General features: G+C 35.2%; 2 protein-coding genes across 3 annotated transcripts in view; one reads left to right on the plus strand and one right to left on the minus strand.

Annotated features, from left to right (window-relative positions):
- Positions 1 to 24713, plus strand: part of LOC127849905 (thioredoxin domain-containing protein-like) — a 322209-nt gene that overhangs the window by 172736 nt on the left and 124760 nt on the right. The window lies entirely within an intron of this gene.
- LOC127851088 (uncharacterized) overlaps positions 11280 to 24713 on the minus strand; it is a 33581-nt gene continuing 20147 nt past the window's right edge. The window contains exons 9-13 of one of the 2 annotated variants that reach the window (XM_052384585.1): positions 23259 to 23467; positions 21099 to 21231; positions 16914 to 17032; positions 16372 to 16503; positions 11280 to 12756 (exon numbers count right to left, since the gene is read on the minus strand). In XM_052384585.1, the coding sequence (XP_052240545.1) occupies positions 12658 to 12756; positions 16372 to 16503; positions 16914 to 17032; positions 21099 to 21231; positions 23259 to 23467 (692 nt within the window). In that variant the 3' untranslated portion in view covers positions 11280 to 12657. Of the gene's footprint in view, positions 12763 to 16371; positions 16504 to 16913; positions 17033 to 21098; positions 21232 to 23258; positions 23468 to 24713 lie in introns of both variants that reach the window. The other variant, XM_052384584.1, reaches the window with a different exon arrangement.

Genomic DNA, 24713 nt, shown 5'->3' on the forward strand with positions numbered 1-24713 from the left:
TACACTATGTTTACAGCATTGCGGCCGGTGGAGCAACATAGCTGATGAGTTAATAACGCTAGTTCTTCAGACAAATAACTTTATTTTCAACCTATAAAGCATATTTAGCTGTAGGTGGGGCCATTTAGCTGTAAGATCTGGCTTTGGTTCTGTTAAGCCCTTAGAGTAATGAATTTCAGAGTGAAGACCATAGCGCCTTTTCCTAGTCAAGTATCGGGCAGCTGTATGTCTTTTCGGAAATGCACATGTCTTCTTTAGCATGTCATTGTGATTGCTTTTACTAAGATAGGCAAATAACTCATAACCATTAGAAAAAGGAGCATCTGTAAATTCAGATTTCACTATTTCAGAGTCAGCCAGACCATGATTGAGCTTAAGGATTGTGCTGCGGATGCGGCCTGTGCAGTTCCGGGAGAAAGTCACTGTCTTTGGCATTGCGGTCTGGTATCAGGTAAGCACTATTGAAAGCCTCACACTTTTGGGGGGTCTGAAGCCTTGTGCTGTCAATGCTATCTGGTTAAAGTACAATTAGAATGCATTCTTCAAGCAATACTTCATCAGATATGGTTATCTCAAGCTTACAGTTCTCGGGCAGATATGACTTCGATGTGTTCTTGCCAGCAGAACCCCGACAGGCTAAACTATGCGTTATGCACTATTTTCCACAGCAACCCTTGCAGACAAAAAGTAATACTTGAAATTACTTCTGGCATTTAATTTCCAATTTCCTTTGCATCTCTTTTGTATGTTTGTTTGCTCTTTTTAACTCTGACATGCCATCTTGCACGGAATGATAGAGCATACCTGTTTTGTTTAGAGCCGAGTCCCCAGCTGCTCGAGTTTGCCTTACAATAATGATAAAGCCATGGCATGATGTCTCCTTAATGTGTTTCCTTATCTCAGTGTTGAACAAAATTGCCAGTTTCAGGGGCCTTAACATTTTATTTTATTAAAGGTCTGGATGATCCTTGCCTGACTCCGGGTTTGTGTACACCTCAATCCGACTCCCTGTCCGGTACCGAGGCCGCAGTGGTGCAGCGCTTGTGGACGATCCATCAACATCCTGAAAGGTCAACACTTCACCAAGCTGGGAAAATTGATCCTGATAGTCATCCCCAGGTAGTGAAATGAATGTACACTGAACTACAGAGGAATCACACCCAAATGACTTTCCCGACATTAGTGTGGCCCCTCGGGCAGGAATTCCTTAGCAAACATGCTTTTTTGCATGGGGACTGTGGCATTTTTGCAAAACTTAAGCTTTCATCACTGAATTTTAAAGAGAACATTTAATAAATTGTAGCCAACAGGACTTATTTTTATGAGAGAGACTATCTGGATGAGCAACAAATGTCACATTGTGTCGTAAGCTGTTGAAGGAGCGATTTGCGTCAATCTAAGTGTTAATTTGGGGTAGCAGGCTTGTATCGGCTTGAAAGCTGCAAATTATTCCTCTCATCATAATAGCATTAATTATTTTAATTGCAATGTGTATGTTTAGATTGTAAGTGAAGCTTTTAATAATCATTTTCTTGAAAAACATGATTTTATGAAATTAATGTGTCAAACATGAATATACACAAACAATATTTAGGTGAATTACTACTTGTAAAAACAAATTAACACCGTTGAATTATCATTGGTTTACCTTTTAAAGTAACCCAACACGGGTGTCATAAACATAAGTGACCCAAAGTGCTCCCCAAGTTCTTAACAAGTGGCGGATGTTTGTCCAGTAATTAAGCAATAATAAAGTTTTTTCCACTTGTATCTTGAATTTTGAACCTTAAAAAATGCAGTTAAATAAATACATTTTATAATATAGAAGGAACAACAGACTAGTTTTTGCATATTTCTGATACTAATCAAATAAAATAACAAAAGTGTTTGACTGCAATCAGCGAAAACTCGCACTTTTAATCATCATCAACTGCATCATCATCATCATCGTCGTCGTAGTCGCCACCGTCGTCGTCGACGTCGTCATCGTCATTGTCATCATCGTCGTCGTCATCATCATCATCATCATCATCATCATCATCATCATCATCATCATCATCATCATCATCATCATCATCATCATCATCATCATCATCATCATCATCACTCGTATAGTATATATAACCTATATCTTTCTATATTTTTTCAAAAAGGCTGACCTTGTAAACATGATATATATAACGATGATTTTAGTAACAGGAAAGTTTACCAAAATGTATCGGACAGTTACATAATTTTAAACCGCTCGTGCGCCTGTAAACCGTACCGGGCGATTTATTTTGTGGATAACAAACCGTCCGTTACAGTTTAGGAAACCGTTCGGGACGGTTTCCTGGCGTAAATATAGTGCGGCATAGCATTTGAAGAAAAGTCAATTAATAAATAGTATTTCTTTAACTAATTCAGAACATTTTCAATATAAAATAAATAATTATATCATTTGTTGTGTTACAAATAAAACACGTTAAACAAACAAAAAACAGTTGCTTAAATTAATGTGAGTTATTATGTCCCTTGCTAATTTCACGGCGCGGTGTAATTCTTTGCGTTTCATTAGATGCATTTGAATCATTAAGTAAACACTGATCAGTTGCCGCACATTTGTAAATCTTATATTTTAGTAGCAATATTAGCATGTATTATTGATCCTATCGAGAGTTAAGATTTTTTATATTTAAAATGGGTACACGTTTACAATTCTGTTTTAATATTTTTATTGATTAACCCTTATAATGGTCGCTGCACTCTGACCACAGCAGAGTGTCAATAAACAGGGTTATAATATAATAATGTGAAGGCCTCTGTAAAGGCCTACCTTACTTCATTATCGGACCCAACGCGTGTGCTATACCCATGTTTATTGACACCCTGCTATGGTCACAGTGCAGCGACCAATATCAGGGGTGATCATTAAAAACAGATGCACTTAATAAATTACTACTTTTGCTGTAATTATCGGAAGAGTATGGTGACCATACATTAATTCATATAAAATATATGTATACGAACAATAAATGCATTTGTAAAATATGTAATTCAATGTTCAGGAATTGTTTATACATCTATATTCTGATGTTTAACTTTTCGTTTTCCTTCTTTGTCCATATAGTGTGTATTTTCCAAAGTTCTCTTATTATTCGCAGACGACGCGGTCTTATTTTCTGAAACACAAGAGGGTCTTCAAGACTCATTATACAATTTAGAAACCTACTGCGATAAATGGAATTTAACAGTTAACATTGAAAAAACAAAGGTCATGGTATTCCGAAAAGGGGGTTCAATCAGTAAAGCATTCAAATGGACTTATAAAGGTCAAGAACTAGAAATTGTGAACAATTTTAATTACCTTGTCAAGTGGCGGATCGTTTGTGCCCGCAACAAATACACTATATGGCAAAGCATTAAAAGTAATGCATTCTTTGTTCAACCTAACGAAAGATATGGACGTACCCATAAATATCATGTTTAATTCATTTGACGCATATGTATCATCAATTTTAAACTATAACTGCGAAGTTTGGGGATCCATCAAAGCGGAAAATATTGAACGCGTTCACCGTAAATTCTGTAAAAGACTATTGAACGTTAAAATGTCAACAAATTCACTATCGCTATATGTCGAAGCTGGTCGATTGCCCTTGCATATCGACAGATATGTCAGGATGGTTAAATATGTTTTTAAATTACATACTGTGAAACAGGGAAATCGTATTCTTAAACAATTTTTTTTTACAAAGGTTAGAAATTGAACGTAAAAATAATGCTAACAATTGGTCATCGAAAATACGGGACATTCTTAACCAAACCGGTTTCACCGATGTATGGCTATTCCCCGAATCTGTTAACAATGATCACTTTATCCCGTTTTTCAAAAACAGATTACGAGACCAGTATATTACCAACTGGGATGTCAGTGCGACGTCGTGTAGCTTAATGATCCTATATAAGGAACTCAAACCGGTTTTTGAAAGATCATCGTATCTTGATATTGTTGACAACAAAAAACATAGGAACATTATTGCAAAATTGGTCCGTGTACATACCATCTTTTCGTTTTTCGTTTTGCATTCGACAACACGAAAATAAACGCATATTAGTTCATATTCCGATTTTCTTATAACCGAAACAAATACAAAAAACAAAGAACAAATCGACTTATTTATATCGTTTTTCGTTTTACTAATTACAACATAAAACACGAAACGTGTATGTCTATTCCTATTTCGTTTCAAATTAAATTTAAAAAAATCAATATTTGAAAATTGAAACAAAGCGCCTGCTCTTAATTATCGTTCTTGATTTGATAAAACGATACACGGAAAACGGAAAACGAGGGGCGCTGCGCAGCTTTATTTGGATGATAACTCATGATTTATCTTAGTGCGCAGTTTCCTCCCTTTGAAACTATTATTTTGAATAGTAAAATGTTCACTATTACATGTAGTATAGAGGAAGAACAGACGAGTCTTGGCACGGCTCTTTTTGACTATTCTAATGGAATAATCAATAGATCAACAGTAAAGTTATATACCAATATACATGCCTGCTTTTGTTTCAAGTCATTGGATTTGATTTAATGTATAACATGCATTACAATAATCATTGCACAATGAAATATCTTTGTTCGGCGAAGCCTTTCTCTTCAAGTAATAAATAAAAATCGAATTATTTACTACACTGTATTCATATCTGTTTAAGAAATGCAACAAAAAATCCACATTATTGCTAAACATATACACATGTACATTCAATAAGTATGGCGAACTATTTCTAAGAGCATGAACGGCCTCATAAAGCCCTGTCATGGCACGTCGTGTGCCGTCCTGGCTCATACACTTCGGGTAACTGGCTGGCGGTGGGCTTTCGTACCAGGTGTCCATGCAGTTCTTGCATCCAACCAGTGATTTGCAACAAGTTGCAAATGTAGGCTGCGACACTGGCCCTGAATGTATTAATTTATGTTGTTATAAAGCTATCGGTTCACGCACTGAGTTCTTTTTAAATTTTATTAGCATGATTATATTTGGTTCTCCCTTTATAGAATAAAGAAAATTTGCTTATAACAATTATAACATTATTTGAAACTCTTTGCGAGAACACTACATTCAAATAACAGAAAAATCAACGCTAAGTATAGTACATTATGTCAATGGATTTTATTTTATAAGTTACAACTCTGACGTTGTTACAAATTTATTTATTTATTTTTAATAACGTTTTTGTTTGGTGTACAGATTTTGTCCAATTTTTGAAGGACTGTTAAAATGAACTGGATGTGTATAAAACGAATAAAATAATACACTTTTCGACTAATAAAAGTACTTTAACAGATCATGCAAGCTTGATTGGGCGCTCCTCATATATATCATTGACTCAATCATACACGTATTGTTACAAATGTAAACACTTTTCTATAATGGCATTCGAGTTTCATTTTAGGAGAGAACCAAGGTCTTAAACGGAACATTTCAACGAGTGCAAGTAGATTCTATAGGCGTGACGCATGATATTCTCCTTCTTTAAGTAACGTGACGTTTAAAGGAAAAAATATTAAGCGGCGTTATGATATCATTGGAATGTTTATATCTTGTTAGCATTAACTATATCTTGGGCGCTCTTTCTGGAACATTACATATGTTGTTTAATAAGTTATTAAATTGGCACATTTATTAATTATATTTAAGTTGATTTCATTTTCTTCAAGTGCAAAGCGGTTTCATATAAGGTGTTTGGTTATAACTCTTGTCTTAGAGCTAAAATCACTAGACATATCACAATGCAGTTGTTAAATGCAACATGTATTTGTTATTAATCGAACAAATTGGAAATTATATATTAGACACCTTGCACTTTAACGTTCCATAAGATTAAAACATTTGTTTTTATTTATTCTATGATGCAAGGTGACGTTCAAAGTAAAACATAGGGACATTTTAGCAGCCGCCGCCGATTATTAAATTGTCATGCGGGTCTAACGGGTAATACAAATAGGAATACGGGACTCAGGGGACGGGGTATTGCAGCTCTTAAAATGTAAGGAACTCCCCAATGATAATAGGATTAAAACGATTCTGTTTTTTTGTGTAAAATAGGTACTGAATTTACATAGCATATGGGCAAAGAACAAGAAGTGTCATAAGAGGCTAATTATAGCCCTTTCTAATCGGCTGGATCGGCATGAAATACCGGTACGTTGGAAAACCGTTCGATGTCAAGATTATGATCATTTAAAATTGGAAAAATACAATACCTGGCAAAAACAACTGAAAATATTCACGTCTCTGTCCCTTACGGGCGTGTCTTCACCTCCACGAAAAAAGCACGTAGGAAGTCATGCTGATGGAAATAAGTGATTAAGTCTTATGTAAGGGAGAAAGATACGCGCAAAAAAACACTAAAGAGTTACCTCCCCAAGACAGCAGCACATCCCGCAAACGCCACTTGTTTTTCGTTTTTCGTATAGCGTTTTTTCAAACCAAGAACGGTAAACGAGATCAATCAATCCGTTCCAATTTTCAAACATTTATTTTTGTCATATGAATTGAAACAAAATATGAACAGGGAAATCAATTTCGTTTTTTATTTTATAATAAGTACAACGAAAAACGATATAAAGAAGTTAATTTTGTTTTCGTGTTTTTTTTTAAGTTTCGGTTATTAGAAAATCGGAATATGAACTTATATGCGTTGATTTTCGTGTTTCGTTGTTTCGAATGTTAAATGAAAAAGGAAAAGACGGTATATACACGGACCAAAATTACGTTTGTTCTCTCACAAATTATTCATAGAAACGGGCAGACACCAGAATAATTGACAGAGATCAAAGCAAATGTATATTATGTAACCTAAATGACATCGAGGATGAATTTCACTTTGTTCTTAAATGTCCTTATTATAATGATGTTAGGAATGCATTAATTCCGAAATATTATAGAATCCGACCAAACATGTTCACGTTTATTAAACTACTTAATAGCTCAAACAAGACGTATTAAGAAAGCTAGCCATGTATTGTTTAACATGCTTTAAAATAAGAGAAAATGTCATATATATGTAGTGTTAAATAGAAATACATTTTTTACAACAAAATAAGGTCAGAAATATGTAATTATACCTATATTTGTAAACCTATATGCATAACATTGTGTGACCACTGTGTATTAAACCCATCCATGTACCATTCTCACGAAATATGTTCACGAAATATGTTTATTTCGTGTTTATTTAGATTATTTATTCTTTAAAATGATGTGTGTTTTTGTGTGTACTTCAACGCATGCTGTTATTTATATGTATGTTAAAGACGATGAGCTTCACATGCTTAAGTCTAAAATAAACTATTATGTTCTGTTCTGTTCTGTTTTGAACTTTAGCAAATAACTGTGTTGGTTTATCGTGTATTATTTGTAACACAACAAACTATTTATTTATTTATTTGCAAATAAACACATTAATGATTCATTTTTGAATGTTCGCTTATTTAACAAGTTCCAGATGTTGTAAACGCGAATATTTCGTTAAAGAAGCTATATTCAATAAGATAAGATTTGAGAAACGTGCTATTGTAAATAAAGACTGATAGAGAGACACATATATTTTCAGAGTTTTTTTTAATTTAATACCTCTTTTCTACAAAAAAGAAAAGAAGCATTATCAAACGCGTACTTGTAAATGTTCATCCTCTTTCAATGTTTTTCCTCAAAACTATCAAGATCGATACAATAAGCTTAAAATAGCTATAACTATTCAAGACATGTATGCTAATGAGCACAACCGAGCGGAACAGGATGGGAGAACAACACCCGCTCCGGGTGTTTCCATCCCCATGGCCACGTTGTTTACCATGCTGTCTTCTGACCAGGCCCGAAAGCAGTTACCGGAACAGTCTGTCCGCCAAAGACCCCTTAGGTCAAACCTTACCCACGCTAAGTTTTCTACCAGAATGGAAATGAGTGGCAACTTGCGTGTAAGGAAGGCCGAACAAATGGAGGCTGCTAGACAAGGTAATAAATTTTAATTCAAAATAACTAGCAATTTAAATACTTGAGATAAGTTTGCAAATATTATAATGCACTGAGCACATTTCCTGTATTTATTATATATTAATAAGGCCTAAAGATGAAGAAATATGTAGATATACATAATTTGTGAGTTCTTATGTTTCATTTATTTGCACAAGAATTAAATATAATGTTAAATGTCATTTATAATAATAGTGGTGCTGAAAGTTATCCATCAAAAGGTAATGATGCATTTATCCGGTGTCCGTGATACCTTTTCTGTGTAATTATCTTACCGGTATCGTGTTTTGGTGTTCTTGAGCGATATATCTCAGGTATTGATTGTAGTCTTATTAACGAACAGGTAGCTGCTATACTTAAAATTTTAATGGCTAAATTCAAAACTCCTCTAATAAATTAATTGTAAGATGGTTCACATCTAATCGTCCGTATTTCAAGAATTTCAATTACTTGAGTATTTGCGTGCCTATGTGACAGCGGTGGACCAACAGTGGAGTTCAAATGTCCTGTTCACCTACAGCAGTAAGGGTCACGTCTCCATAAAATGGTGTAAGTTTGTAGATGGAGCTTCTTTTCCATGTTTCGAGGCCATACTATTCGTTATGTATATAAAACTCTGTTATCTTTACCTATTAAGCTTAAATATTATTTTGGTATTGTAATATTTTCATGGGTTATTTTATAGATCACTTTATTTAGGAGAACATTTGCTTTGTCTATACTAATCAATTACTGTAAGAAAGTCAGTTCATAGTTGAAAAAATATATTCTGATTAAGTACATGATTGTCTGATTTCAGGTTCAGGGCTTGTGGAGAGCCCCATCCGTACCTAACCTGCAGTAAACTACAAAGCACTACAGGAAAAGGAAGCTTGTGGCTGAGCAGGCAGGGGAGTTCCGGAGACAGTACAACAGGACTGTACCATACCCCAGCAGAAATACGTATTTTGAGGATAGGAACACTGGTGGACATATTATTAACAGTATTATAGCCATTGGTGTTTTCCCTTTAAGTCCTTGAAAAATGTATGAAGAGTGGCAAGAGGCCCCTAAGGTGAAGGGCTATGTATCAATTAAAGTAAAAATGCAAATACAATCGTAATGCTGCCTAGTTTAAATTCAGTATGACTCAGTGATTTATTCATTTGTGTTTTTCTTATATAAAAGCTAGAAGGTCCAAAGCCCTAATGGTATATGTTATAAGTAAAGTGACATCTGCCTTTAAAGCAGAGGGAGAATGAATTATGTTTAATAAACTTCAAAACGTGTATTTACACATGTTTGTTTCTTTACTTTTGGAAATAGTGTATATAAGATATATGACATATATAATTGCAACCAATATTGCTTTTTTAGTGTAAGCAAACACACCTTGCCATATGGCAAGGAAATCCGGGTTCAAATACTGGTGGGGATCCCTTATCAGCAGTTACTCACATAATGTACATACTGCACATAATACTATTTGGTGTAATAGTTAACATAATTGAATATTCATTTTAAAATTGATACTAAGTTTAACAGAAATAAATTTCCAATATCTCTCTCACGCACACTAACATATGCAGAAATTATATCTTGTTTTACTCTATGTGATTTTTCATTAGTTTTAGGACACCATCATTAGCTTCACACTATATGTATATTCGATGCAAAAAATAATACTTATGCATTTGATCTGGCAATTTACTAAAACGGTTTAACCTTTTTTTACTTTAAATTGAAAGGTTTTGTTTGCAACAAGTTTGCATAATTTTATATGCAACATAATATGCTATTTGCATTCAGAATCATAAGGTTACTACTGATGAAACAAGTGTGCATCTTTGTATCAGCAACAAAATTCACTACTCGTATCGTGTGGGTCAAAATATATGGGAAAAACAGATAAATATACAATCTAGTTAGGTATAATCTTGCAGGCTTGTGAAATAAAAACTACATACATGTATGTTAAGCGTATGTTACACAAATAATGGCTTGGGTATGATTTTAAGGAACATAAGTATATGGTATGGATGTAAATAATTTGTTTTTTAATTTTGAAACTTTCAGATGCACTTTCCTAGATATACGTGATTATACGTCAAAATCGACATAACAGTGTGTTATGTTCCATCAGAATAAATTATTTACATAAAGTATTAATGGAAGGCCGGGAGTTCAAAGATCTGCAGGGATCCTTACGCTATGGTCTCTTTTATTAAATTCACGAAATATAACGCTAAATGATAATGACTGAATCGAAAAGGAAAACGAAACCAAACACCGTTTTTATATCGTTCAATTTACCTTTAATCATGTTATTTTACATTTCTCAAGCTAATTTAATACGTTTTTATCATTTTAAAGCCAATACAGTAGCATAATTATATTTACGCGTGACACACAAAATACCATATTTACTATACCTGTTGTCTGCAACATTTTTAACGACACGAATCGCAATAAAAAATCAATGCTATTTACAGCTAGATCAATTGAGTAAAACATTTAAGAGTTTAAATAATTTGACCCCATAAATTGTATGAAAAGAAGTGTTAACCTTATTTTCTCATCGCGGTAAATTAAATAAATCACGCAAACTTAAACGGTTGTTAACGACGCAGTCAACAGTAGTCATTACAGTACAGTACTCTGTTTGTCATTGACTAGCAGAGTTGTTTCCCGTGAAAACGATTATTCCGGATAGATATTCTCCGAAAATTTATCAGTGACCAAAATACACATGTGTCGATTAGACTCGATTTTATTCGAAACGAACATCATTGATAAGAATGGTAAGGGTAAATTTAAATTGGTAATACTTCTTGTAATTTAAAACACATACTAAGCATTGACAATCTCAAATGTTAAAAATATATTCCGCAAATTGCGACACCTTTAAACTTAGCTCACATAAAGAAGTAGCATGTTTGGTAAAATGTGATAAATATATATATATAATATAAATGTAGTTTGTTGCGGAACACATTTTTATAGCCATAAAATGTAGCATTTTTCGCTGAAAATTTCTGAATTGTTGTCATACTGCCAAAAATCAATCAAGTTCCTATTGGTCAAAAGAAGCTCCTGTATTGTATTTATTGCATAAACGAATGTTATATAACATAAAAAATGATCAAATAATGCAATTTATTGCATTTGATTTTCCCAAATAGCCACTTTCGTGAACCTAGTCCTTTGTGGCAGTAAAACAAACAATACTACATATGATTACAATTTATTTATTTTGGCCATTTTAATCGTTCAAATCCTTATATAAAGTATTTGATACACATAAAGTATACAAACAATAGAAAAGTTAATTTCAATTTTCAAATTAATTATTGTGTGTCCATTTATTCATGGTAGAGTATTCATTCTGCAGCTTTTATCGTTCTCCTTGTCGCAAATGCAAATTCAATCAATCGGACAAAAACAACAAAATATATGTAAAATTGTTTGTGTAACATTTTCACACCCTAAAATTATATTCTAAAAAATAGTTAAAACTATAGGTAATTAATAGCATTAATGATTTTAAAAGCTGAATTTTAAATCCGAAAATCTGAAGATATTTTGAACGAAAAAGCAATGAATAGCAACAAGAAACAAGCAATTTATCAAATAAGTTCACATGGATTTTATAGGAGACAAACATAAACAAAATCTACATAAACGTACAAAATGTTTTATTGAGAATTTCAAATAATATACATTTTTTGTTACTTTTAAGTGTCCGAGAATCACATGATGATCACTTTAAAATCACTATTTATATTTATGTAAAAAACTAAAAATATTGTTATAGAAATATGCTACATTAAATCCTAATAATAGTTAGTTCTTAATGCTTGATGCACGTTAGAAATACCATATAACCTCTGATTAGCATATTTAAATAACTCAAATACAAGAGTGTTTTGTACGGCTTTGAGTAGAACAAAGTGCAATATAACCACTACAATACAAATTAAAGGGACTCTTTCACAGATTTTGGCAGATATTGAAGTTTGTCATTAAATGCGTTATATTGATACATGTAAACATTGGATCTAAACAGTTCCAGTAAAACACAAGATTTACATTAAAAAAAGAAAAACCTCAACTGGGCTCGAACCACTGACACCTGGGTTAAATTCTAACGCTTAGACCACTCGACCATCCGTTCTCAAACAATAAGTGATGTATTTTATACTTTATATAAGCAATACTGCTAGGATCACAAATTATTCAATCGATTCGCGTTGCAACACTTTATAAATTGCAGGTTTTTAAATCGTTAAAAGATGCATATAATGGAGATATGAGAGCACGATAAAATTTCAGTGTAACTGTTTCCTCACAACTATCATCACTACAACGAACATTTGCGAATCTGAAAGCTGTTTTATAAGTTTTGTCAACCAACCAAAACGTGAAAAGGTCCATTTAATAAAGATGTTATAACAAAACAACTTCATGGAACATCCTTACAATTCAAATTCTGTACTTAATCACACACATTCTTCAGAATACTTTTATAAAACCTCAAACAATTTTGTTGACATGAACAAAAAATCTTTAAACATCAGTTATAGAATAATTAACAATTAATTTAACTGAAATCATCAACATCATCACATTATGCTTAGCTATGCATCTCCCAGGACTCTTACTGCACCACAGTGATACCAAACTGTTTTCGTAGCTCCTCAATCACACTATCAGCAGCGCCCGCGGCTGTTGAACCATCAGCGACACCAGCTGTATCCTCATCCTAGGTAAATAAAAAACTATCACTATAAAATCATTACATTTGCGGTTGTTAAATTTTGTTGTTCGGAAAACAATGACATTTTCGTTGGTCATTTGGCAATTTTTTTGTTAAACTCGTGTGGTCACCACACAAAATCAAACAAAATAAATAACAAGTGAATAGTATTGATTTCACAGTAACATTCACACTCACACACTATTAGCATGTTAAGGCAGGTTTTGTTCAAGATTGTTTCGTTTCCCATAGCGAATAAAATTTGGGTACAGTCTTATTTGGCCAGGTACATTTTAGTATATTATCCCTATCAAAAGTACTTTAAAGTATATTTAATAGTACCCAGGGTACATTTAAAAAGGGCCTGCGTCGACAATGTCAAATAGAGGGTACAAACAAGAGGGCCAAGATGGCCCTAGTTCGCTCACCTGAGAGGAGTTGGTTCATTCAATCTTTACCAAATGTCAAACTTGACCTAGATATTGTCCAGACAAACATCCTAGTCAAGTTTCATCATTATTTCATCTGCGAGTAATGATCAATATACCTTTGAAGTTTCATGATCCTAGGCGTAAGCATTCTTGAGTTATCATCCAGAAACCATTTTTCTAAGTTGAGTCACCGTGAACTTGACAGCCATTGTGTGAATACGTTATTTGGCACTGTGACCTTGACCTTTGACATAGTGACCTGATAATCAATAGGGGTCATCTGCGAGTCATGATCAAAATACGTATGAAGTTTTATGAACCTAGGCATAAGCGTTCTTGAGTTATCATCCAGAAACCATTTTACTATTTCAGGTCACCCCGACCTTGACCTTTGAACTAGTGACCTGAAAATCAATAAAGTCATCTTCGAGTCATGATCAATGTACCTATGAAGTTTTATGATCCTAGGCCTAAGCGTTCTTGAGTTATCATCCGGAAACCATTTTACTATTTTGGGTCATCGTGACCTTGACCTTTGACCTAGTGACCTGAAAATCAATAGGGGTCATCTACGAGTTATGATCAATGTACCTATGAAGTTTCATGATTCTAGGCATAAGCGTTCTTGAGTGATCATCCGGAAACCATTTTACTATTTCGGGTCATCGTGACCTTGACCTTTGACCTAGTGACCTAAAGATCAATAGGAGTCATCTGCGAGTCATGATCAATGTACCTATGAAGTTTCATGATCCTTGGTATAAGCGCTCTTGAGTTATCATCCGGAAACCATCTGGTGGACGGACGGACCGACATGAGCAAAACAATATACCCCTTCTTCTTCGAAAGGGGGGGGCATAATGAGAAAACTGCCACCCTCCCAGCAGCCATGTTATTCAACTGACCGGAACCATTTTTGAACTCAACTCTCGTATCAAGGAAACAAATGTTCTGAGCAAATTTCATGAAAATTGGGCCAAAAATGTGACTTCTACTGTGTTCACATGTTTTCACTATATACATATAGAGAAAAAAGCCCCGCCCACTGAAAGCCATGTTTTTTCACTAATCCCGACCATTTTCAAACTCGTCTGAGATATCAAAAAACCCAATGTTTTGACCAACTCTCATGATGATTGGGCAAAAATTGTGACGTCTAGAGTGTTCACAAGGTTTCTCTATAGCCAAATAGAAAGAACTGCCACTATATACATATAGAGAAAAATGCGCCGCCCACTGGCGGCCATGTTTTTTCACCGATCTCGACCATTTTCAAACTCGTCCGAGACATCAATTAAACCAATGTTTTGACCACATTTTTTTAAGCAACAAAAACCATTTTCGAACTCATCCAAGATATCATTGGGACAAATCTTCAGACCAAGTTTCATGATGATCGGAAAATAAATGTGACCTCTAGAGTGTTAACAAGGTCATACATTTCAATATAATTTAAAATATAACTTAAGAAGAACATGTGTCGAAAATGCGAAATAAGCGAGATATTTAATTCTGAAATCGAAAATGTATGTACAGTAGAATTCGCCAGAATGTATATCATGCATGTACGATGTGAATTTTAATTGAGTTTAATGTTGTTTTTTTAAATTCCTGCAGCGATGTCTATTCATTCGACACACGAACACTAACTCCGATCCTAATAAAAAGACGAATTCTTCGGTTATTGTAGGAAAATTTGTACGAAATATCTTCGTCACTATCAGCTCGGGGCGCTAATTTGTCTTTGCTGCATTTTATGAAATTCGTCTTGAATATCTTGCCTATTTTGTCTTATTGTAACATGTATTTATCAATATATTACAATTTAACACATATAAAAATCGTATAGTCTCGCTTTAATTGTTTGACAAAAGAATGCCATATTGTACAGAATCATCAAACAATAAAAACAATTTCAAAAGTTTGCTATTTTCCAGAATGTAAATATATAATTTATAATTAATTCCACTTAATCTTCTTGTGCTTAAAACAAATATTTTAAAAAGGGAGACAACTCTGTCAATTCAACATAATTTTTCATTTGCAGTTACTTCCCTTGACATGATAAACTATATTGTGTTCAAAAGCTGTTATTACTATTTAAATATAAGGCAAATGACCCCCCCCCCCCCAGCGGCCATGCTTTTTTACCGATCCAAACCATTTTCGAACTCAACTGTCATATAAAAAAACCCACATATTCTGACCGAATTTATGAACATTGGACCAAAAATGTGACTTCTAGAGGGTTCCCATGTTTTCAATATATACATATAGAGAAAACTGCCCCGCCCCCTGGCGGCCATGTTTTTTCACCGATCTGAACCATTTTCGAACTCGTCCAAGAAATCAATAAAACCAATTTTTGACCAACTTTCATGATGATTGGGCAAAAAATGTGACTTCTAGAGTGTTAACAAGGTTTCTATATAGCCAAATAAGGAAAACTGTCCCGCCGACTGGCGGCTATGTTTTTCAACACACATGAACCACTTTTGAACTAGATCAAGATATCATTAAGACAAACATTTTGACAAAGTTACATGAAAATTGAACATAAAATGTGACTTCTACAGTGTTTACAAGGTTTTTCTTTTTTTTCCTAGTGACCTAGTTTTTGACCCGGCACAACCAAGTTTCGAACTCGGCCGAGAATTTATTGGGGCAAAGCTTTAGACCAAGTTTCATGAAGATGGGACAAGAAATGTGGCCTCTAGAGTGTTTACGAGCAAATGTATACGGACGGACGGACAGACAAAGACCGGTCAGAAAAGCTCACCTGAGCAATCAGGTGAGCTAAAAAGGGGTGTGAGGGTACTCACACTATTCAGGGGAGGTAACTACCCTAAATATGTTTTATTCATTGTCTTTCTCTGTGATGTTAGTAGTAAACAACATTAAAAACTTGTATTTGTTAGTTAACACATGTAATGACAGTTTAAAAAATATGAAAACCTGTAAACAAGTTCCTTAAAAAGATGCACCAAAACTCTTCATCGTTTACGTCCTTCCTTAAATTAATGGCAGCATGCGGTATGGGACCAGTTTGAACATCTACTCAATATGCGGTAAACTTTCAGGCTTTCAAATCTATCCGTTTGGTCGTGACATAGTTTAATTGGAAATTATACATTGGAACCGAATAATACAGTTCTACACAGGCTATCACAATGGACGTCATTACTTGGTTCATGTAAACTGTCTGGGACGTCTCCGGAAACCGCAGGGCGGCTGCTTTCTCTCTCAGCGGATCAGCCCTCAGTTCAGAATTAGACAGTGCTGTTAAACCACCAGCGACATTAGCTTTATCATCATCCTAGGTAAGTTAAATAAAAAAAATAATTACTGTAAATTCATTATATTTGTGGCTGTATTTTTTTCACAAAATGAATTTTTCTTGGACAAGTAAATGTGTGGATTGCTGATTTTGGAAAACAAAAAATGACATTTTCGTCGATCATTTTGCAATGCATTTGTGTTAAACTCGTAGATTGGTCATAACACAAAATATAAGAAAATCAATTACGAATTAATAGTATCAATTTCACAGTAACATTTGGCTGTAGCAGCAGGGAAGGTATACACAAAGCCACTGAGAAAAAAAAGAAAGCTTAAAACTTTGACATTTTAATCCATACTCCCGTAACATTGTAAACAATAGGGCAATGATGACCATAAATAATGCTCATCTGAGGTCACCAATTGCTTGAGGCTTGACTTGATAACCTTGTTTGTTGATCCCACTTGACCCAGATTAGGACTTGGCATTGGTAGTATCTCCGGAAACAGAAGGGCTACTACATCCATCCTAATCTGATCAACCGTCAGTTCAGAGTCAGGCAGTGCTTAATAACATTAATATAAACTTTGTTGAAAAATGAAAAAAAACTCCCTCTACTGCATCTTTTTATTTCAATACTCAAAAAGACTTTGATATGAACAATTCAACATATACATGAAATTGTTTAATAAGCAAAAAGCTGTCAATGAAATCAGGCAAAAAATAATTGAGCCTCGCTTTTTAAAAACCGGGCTTAATGTATGTGGCTATAGTGTCATCTGGGTATCCTGTTATCTGGGTATAATGTCATCTGGGTATAGTGTCATCTGAGGTATAGTGTCTTATGGGCATAGTGTCATCTGGGCATAGTGTCATCTGGGTATAGTGTCATCTGGGTATAGTGTCAGTCTGGGTACAGTGTCATCTGGGTACAGTGTCATCTGGGTATAGTGTCATCTGGGTATAGTGTCATCTGGGTATAATGTTATCTGGGTATAGTGTCATCTGGGTATAGTGTCATCTGGGTATCCTGTCATCTGGGTATATTGCCATCTGGATATAGTGTCATCTGGGTATGTGTGTCATCTGGGTATAATGTCATATGGGTATAGTGTCATCTGGGTATAGTGTCATCTGGGTATAGTGTCATCTGGGTATATTGTCATCTGGGTATAGTGTTATCTGGCTATAGTGTCATCTGGGTATCATGTCATCTGGGTATAATGTCATCTGGGTATAGTGTCATCTGGGGTATAGTGTCATCTGGGTATAGTGTCATCTGGGTATAGTTTCATCTGGGTATAATGCCATCTGAGTACAGTGTCATCTGGGTATAGTGTCATCTGGGTATAGTGTCATCTGGGTATAGTGTCATCTGGGTATAATGTCATCTGGGTATAATGTCATCTGGGTATAGTGTCATCTGGGTATATTGTCAACTGGGTATAGTGTCATCTGGGTATAGTGTCATCTGGGTATAGTGTCATCTGGGTATAATGTCATCTGGGTATAGTGTCATCTGGGTATAGTGTCATCTGGGTATAATGTCATTTGGGTATAATGTCATATGGGTATAGTGTCATCTGGGTATAGTGTCATCTGGGTATATTGTCATCTGGGTATAGTGTCATCTGGGTATAGTGTCATCTGGGTATAGTTTAATCTGTGTATAGTGTCATCTGGGTATAGTGTCATCTGGGTATAATTGCATCTGGGTATAGTGTCATCTGGGTATAGTATCATCTGGGTATAGTGTCATCTGGGTATAGTGTCATCTGGGTATATTGTCATCTGGGTATAGTGTCATCGGGGTTAAGTGCCATCTGGGTATAGTGTCATCTGGGTATACTCTCATCTGGGTACAGTGTCATTCGGGTATAATGTTATCTGGGTATTGTGTCATCTGGGTATAGTGTCATCTGGGTATAGTGTCATCTGGGTATAGTGTCATCTGGGTATAGTGTCATCTTTGTATAGTGTCATCAGGGTATAGTGTCATCTGGGTACAGTGTCATCTGGGTATATTGTCATCTGGGTATAGTGTCATTTGGGTATAGTGTCATCTGGGTATAAGGTCATCTGGGTATAACGTCATATGGGTATAGTGTCATCTGGGTAAAGTGTCATCTGGGTATAGTGTCATCTGGGTATAGTTACATCTGGGTATAGTGTCATCTGGGTATAATGTCATCTGGATATAGTGTCATCTGGGTAAAATGTCATCTAGGTATAATGTCATCTGGGTATAGTGTCATTTGGATATATTGTCATCTGGGTATAGTGTCATCTGGGTATAGTGTCATCTGGGTATATTGTCATCTGGGTATAGTGTCATCTGGGTATAGTGCTATCTGGGTATAGTGTCATCTGGGTATAATGTCATCTTGGTACAGTGTCATCGGGGTATAATGTTACCTGAGTATAGTGTCATCTGGGTATAGTGTCATCAGGGTTTAGTGTCATCTGGGAATAATGTCATCTGGGTATAGTTTCATATGGGTATAATGTCATCTGGGTATAGTGTCATCTGGGTATAGTGTCTTCTGGGTATAGTGTCATCTGGGTATAGTGTAATCTGGGTATATTGTCATCTGGGTATAGTGTCATCTGGGTATATTGTCATCTGGGTACAGTGTCATCTGGGTAAAATGTTATCTGAGTATAGTTCCATCTGGGTATAGTGCAATCTGCGTATAGTGTCATCTGGGTATATTGTCATCTGGGTATAGTTTCATCTGGTTATAATGTCATCTGGGTATAGTGTCATCTGGGTATAGTGTCTTCTGGTTATAGTGTCATCTGGGTATAGTGTCATCTGGGTATATTTTCATCTGGGTATAGTGTCATCTGGGTATATTGTCATGTAGGTATAGTGTCATCTGGGTATAGTGTCATATGGGTACAGTGTCATCTGGGTATATTGTCATCTGGGTATAGTGTCATCTGGGTATAGTGTCATCTGGGTATAGTGTTATCTGGGTATAGTGTCATCTGGGTATATTGTCATCTGGGTATAGTGTCATCTGGGTATAGTGTCATCTGGGTATAGTGTCATCTGGGTATAGTGTCATCTGGGTATAATGTTATCTTGGTATAGTGTCATCTGGGTATAGTGTCATCTGGGTATAATGTCATCTGGGTATTGTGTCATCTGGGTATAGTGTCATCTGGGTATAGTGTCATCTGAGTATATTGTCATCTGGGTATAGTGTCATCTGGGTAAAGTGCCATCTGGGTATAGTGTCATTTGGGTATAATGTCATCTGGGCACAGTGTCATCTGGGTATAATGTTATCTGGGTATAGTGTCATCTGGGTATAGTGTCATCTGGGTATTATGTCATCTGGGTATAGTGTCATCTGGGTATATTGTCATCTGGGTATAGTGTCATCTGGGTATATTGTCATGTGGGTATAGTGTCATCTGGGTATAGTGTCATATGGGTACAGTGTCATCTGGGTATATTGTCATCTGGGTATAGTGTCATCTGGGTAAAATGTCATCTGGGTATAGTGTCGTCTGGGTATAGTGTCATCTGGGTATAGTGTCATCTGGGTATAGTGTCGTCTGGGTATATTGTCATCTGGGTATATTGTCATCTGGGTATAGTGTCATCTGGGTATAGTGCCATCTGGGTATAGTGTCATCTGGGTATAGTGTCATATGGGTATATTGTCATCTGGGTATATTGTCATCTGGGTATAGTGTCATCTGGGTATAGTGTCATCTGGGTATAGTGTCATCTGGGTATAGTGTCATCTGGGTATAGTGTCATCTGGGTAAAGTGTCATCTGGGTATAGTGTCATCTGGGTATCATGTCATCTGGTGATAGTGTCATCTGGGTATAGTGTCATCTGGGTATAGTGTCATCTGGGTATAGTGTCATGTGGGTATAGTGTTATCCCAGATAAGCCGCTGCAGTCAGGAAAGGCTAATCACGGAGGAAACTTCATGCTTTTTTCTGTAAAGTAAGTCTCCTTTAGCAAAAATCCAGTTTAGACAGTAAGTGTTATCTCTAATTAACCTATATTTGAGTTAAAATTATTTTATCATTCTTTATAACTTAACTAAAAAAGAATGAACAAAAAAATTGGGAATAAAATATCATGACATATTTACAATTTACACTGAATACTTATTATGATTATGCATACATTGTGATAATTAGTTGATTTATTAGTCACTTTTGTCTCTGATTAATTTCATATTAAGGGAGCTGATGACGCCACTAAGCCAGACTGACAGACTGAGATTTTACTTGCACAAAAGGGAATGCTCTACGTAGAAACTTTTATATGAACTGACCATTTTACCAAAACAGGACCAAAAGATTGACTCCAATAAACAACAATGACAATATTTACAAGGACATTTAGAGTAATATGTATTTAAGGGAGCATTTAAGATATATTTGATGTTTTCTACTTACAGGAGGTGACATTATTTATTACTGTAGCAATGTTTACTTGTTTTTTTTTTACATAAATATAACTTAAAATAACATACATGTAGACATGAATTGCATGGATTTAAATAATGTTTCGTTCGATGCTTTAACAAAGTAACTTTCTAAAACTGGGCCCTGGCTTCTCCCACTTTGTTTGGCTGGGTATAATATAATGTAACTGACCATTCTCTAGGCTATATTTGACCATCATCCTGTACCACTCAAGGTCATTGGGATGGGTGATCGTTAGAGCTACATCAATCAGGTTAAACAACTCGCTCCGATCAGCTTCACTTAGACCCATGTAACCTTCAGTCTACAAATAAACAAAATATAGAAATACATTAGTTTCGATAAGGGAAACAGGGCCAAGTGCATGAACTCTTAGTACTGGTCGTGGATTTTCATTAAGAAGAGCCTTTATTTAAACAAAAACATCAGTAACAGTATAAAGTATTATCCCTGATTAGAAAATGCATACTGCACAGGCTAATCTGGAATGACGCTTTACACACATGCATTAAGCCCAGTTTACCTTGAACTCGAGTATAGATTACTCAAACAAACAAAATAAACCCAGCGAACATTTTAACATTTCAATAACAAAATACCACTTTGCACGGCTGTCTGAAATTTGGTAAATTGTTTGCATCTTCTGATACGTGCTGATAACGGGAATTGTTCCCAGAACATGTCAATAAATTTACTTAAATTGAAAATAGCAACTGATCTACTCTGAATTTGTATTTAATTTATTTTCTTATATATTGGTATATACATTAACATATATAACTAGGTTTGTGAATATGTCTGGTTGCAAAAATGTATAATTAACATTGAACATATTGACCTTGTTCTTGGAAAATCTAGCTAAATGTGTGTGCATACGTATAAGCATCTCTGTGAAGGACGATTAGCTTGTGAAGACTTCCTAGGAAAACAGGGACGCTACTTTACACATATGCAATAATCCCAATTTCTGAAAACGAGACTTAAAAATATACCTCTAAAATTCGAGAACAAACGTCTTTTCGAAATCCTTGCTACATGAGGTCCTTAATTTAACTGCAATTGGGAAGCGTTCTTAATTAATTAATTTTACAAACAATAATCGGTAAAATAACGACGCAAATGGCTCATTTTTCATCTAAATCAGAATTCCAAGGATTTCCTTGTTGACAAAAGTCACCATATTTCATGCCAACAAAATAATCAACGTGATGTAGGCGCTGAAGGCCTGGAGCTAGATTTAGTGTGCCTGGGAAGAAGTATTGTCCGAATTTCTCCCTTTGTCAGAATTGGTACGTATTGACCCTAGCGGTTGAGTGCAGAAGCTCAGAACCGGTAAGAAAAGACAATATTTCTGTTTATAATACACTGTACATAGACGGTGGAGGACTACACGATACTGGTGGTGGGAACGATAACCTTTTGTTCAACTCTACAGATCTGGTAGAGGTTTGTCTACATAGGCGTTGATGATATACAACAACAACAACAACATGGTCGCAAAAAAACCTGTTATTGTTCGTGTCAAATAAATGACGTTCAACAGCCCAAAATAGTTTTATTACATAATTTACAGGTCATGAAAACACTCATACTTCCTTTGTAATGTGTATACAACAAAACATCCACTATCCCTGCTAAAGAACGGTGTACAGATTGTGTAGAACTGTTCGCGCTCAATTTGCGCGCTCGATCTGCGTAGTGAAATACTATATTTCAGAGAATGATCGTGAATATTTTTTTCATGTTCTTTGTTCTAGAATGTTTTGTTAACGCAAAATAAAATAACTAAATTTTTAAATAATTTTGTAAATACCAAATATTATGTATTCAAAAAATGTCTCAGACAAAAATTCTTCTTACTGTCTCCATAAACACCCGTACATTTTCGACCTAGACCGTCAAAAAAGGAACTTATTCACGCATGAATATGTAAACAATAAATACTATATCGTAGCCATTGCTTAGCAATTGTATTTTAATAATATATTTTTACACTTTTTATGACACTGTCATGGTATAAAGTGATATCCTTTTTACAAAGCGGGTTATTGAGATCAGCGAAAAACTACTTTTATTTTGCATGAATTAAGTGGTAAATCTGAGTTTTGGGAATTTGGGGTGTCAGCCAGCCATTTCGGATAGGCTCAGAAATTTTGTATCATTACTATAGCGTTGGGGCTACGCCCAATGCCAAAAATGATTTAACAGTACACTAAGTAAAAGGTCATTCCAAAAAACAGCCACAAGTGTGTCTATAGAACCAATTTAATTCAGTGCCCTTACAAAAATATTTTTGATAGAAACAATAAACCAAAAATGAGCAAAACTCACTTGTTTAATTTCATGATAAGTGTCCTGCAGGTCTTGAACGCTCGTGTACTCCTGGGTGGTGTACAATCCGCTGAAAATTCGCAGCACATTTCCGATATCCTTCTTAACGTTCTTAGTCTGTGTCACAGCGTCACTGTCCCGTATTCTGCACGCCGTTCCGAAATCAATGATCTTGACTTTCAGCTTGCTATCCAACATCACGTTCCCAGCTTAAAAATAAAATATAACTATTTGACAATATGAGTCTTACTATGGGCCAAAATTTACATAGGCTAATCTGGGACGAAACGTTGCAGAAGAAACTTCTTTTAAATTCCGTATATGTTGAAGGTGACCTTCCTGATTAGCCTCTGCCCACTGCACATGCTGATCTGGGACAGTGCCCAAGGTAGGTTCTGAAAAGGGCAGCGGGCTCTTTTGTCAAAAAGGCACAACGCACAGAATTTTGTCAAAAGGGTACTTTCAAGCGCGCGGGCGTATGTTGAAAGCTCAATGTTACATATTTATTTATATGTCTTAACCATTCAAATAAAATGTCCACAATGAGGGATTAATTAACAACAATGTAATAAATATTCATACAATTTAAAAGTGCATGGCTGGGCGTCGAAAGTGCTAGACGGAACTTTGGAAGGGCAGGGCGGGCCCCCTTGCATTTAGGTCTAGGTGAGGAAATGCTGGAATGACACTTTACGAACGGCATTTGTCTCAGGTTTCTTTGATCGGGGCCAATAATCATGATCTTTAAACCCAAAAAGACCAGAGGTTGTTACTGTAGCGGAAAAATACCATCTGTGCAAAATGTTATTATTTATAGTAAGTTAAAAAATCTCATGAACAAAAGTTGAAAATGGGGTGCACAACTTCTTTTGCGATCTTAAGTGTATGATTACAAATATTGCACATGGACAACTGTATATCATAATGAACAATTCACACATATTTAAGCTCACTTTGAAAAGGAGTACTTTGTGGAACAAATTTTTGTCCGTAGACAGACAAATCACACTTTTTATTTTGGAGTTATATAATGAATCAATTAAACATTTTGCAAAGGCAAATACAGATTCATAAAAATGTGAATTAAAAAGCTTGTGTACTTTGTTCAAATTTATCACATGCCTATATAATCTCTCAAAATACGTGCCCAGAAGAAAAGTTGGACAGACACTCATGGTGACTCCATACTGGCCCAGATGGAAAGATGGACAGACAACCATGGTGACTTCAATACATCCCTGGCCTTTTTGCGAAAATATATACGTTGCTGAGTAAAGCGCACAACCACGTAAGACTTGCACCAGTTTTTTTAATCCCAAATGAAAAAAAAAAGATTACAAGCCAGCAAAACTAATAAAAGGTCGGATCAAAAATGGTCGCCAATTTACTATTGTGCAATCACATAATCTTAAAAATAATAGTAATTGGAAAGATTTATTTTGTTTGCAAAGTAGG

The sequence above is a fragment of the Dreissena polymorpha genome, chromosome 11, assembly GCF_020536995.1.
Source record: "Dreissena polymorpha isolate Duluth1 chromosome 11, UMN_Dpol_1.0, whole genome shotgun sequence".
Lineage (NCBI taxonomy): Eukaryota > Metazoa > Mollusca > Bivalvia > Myida > Dreissenidae > Dreissena > Dreissena polymorpha.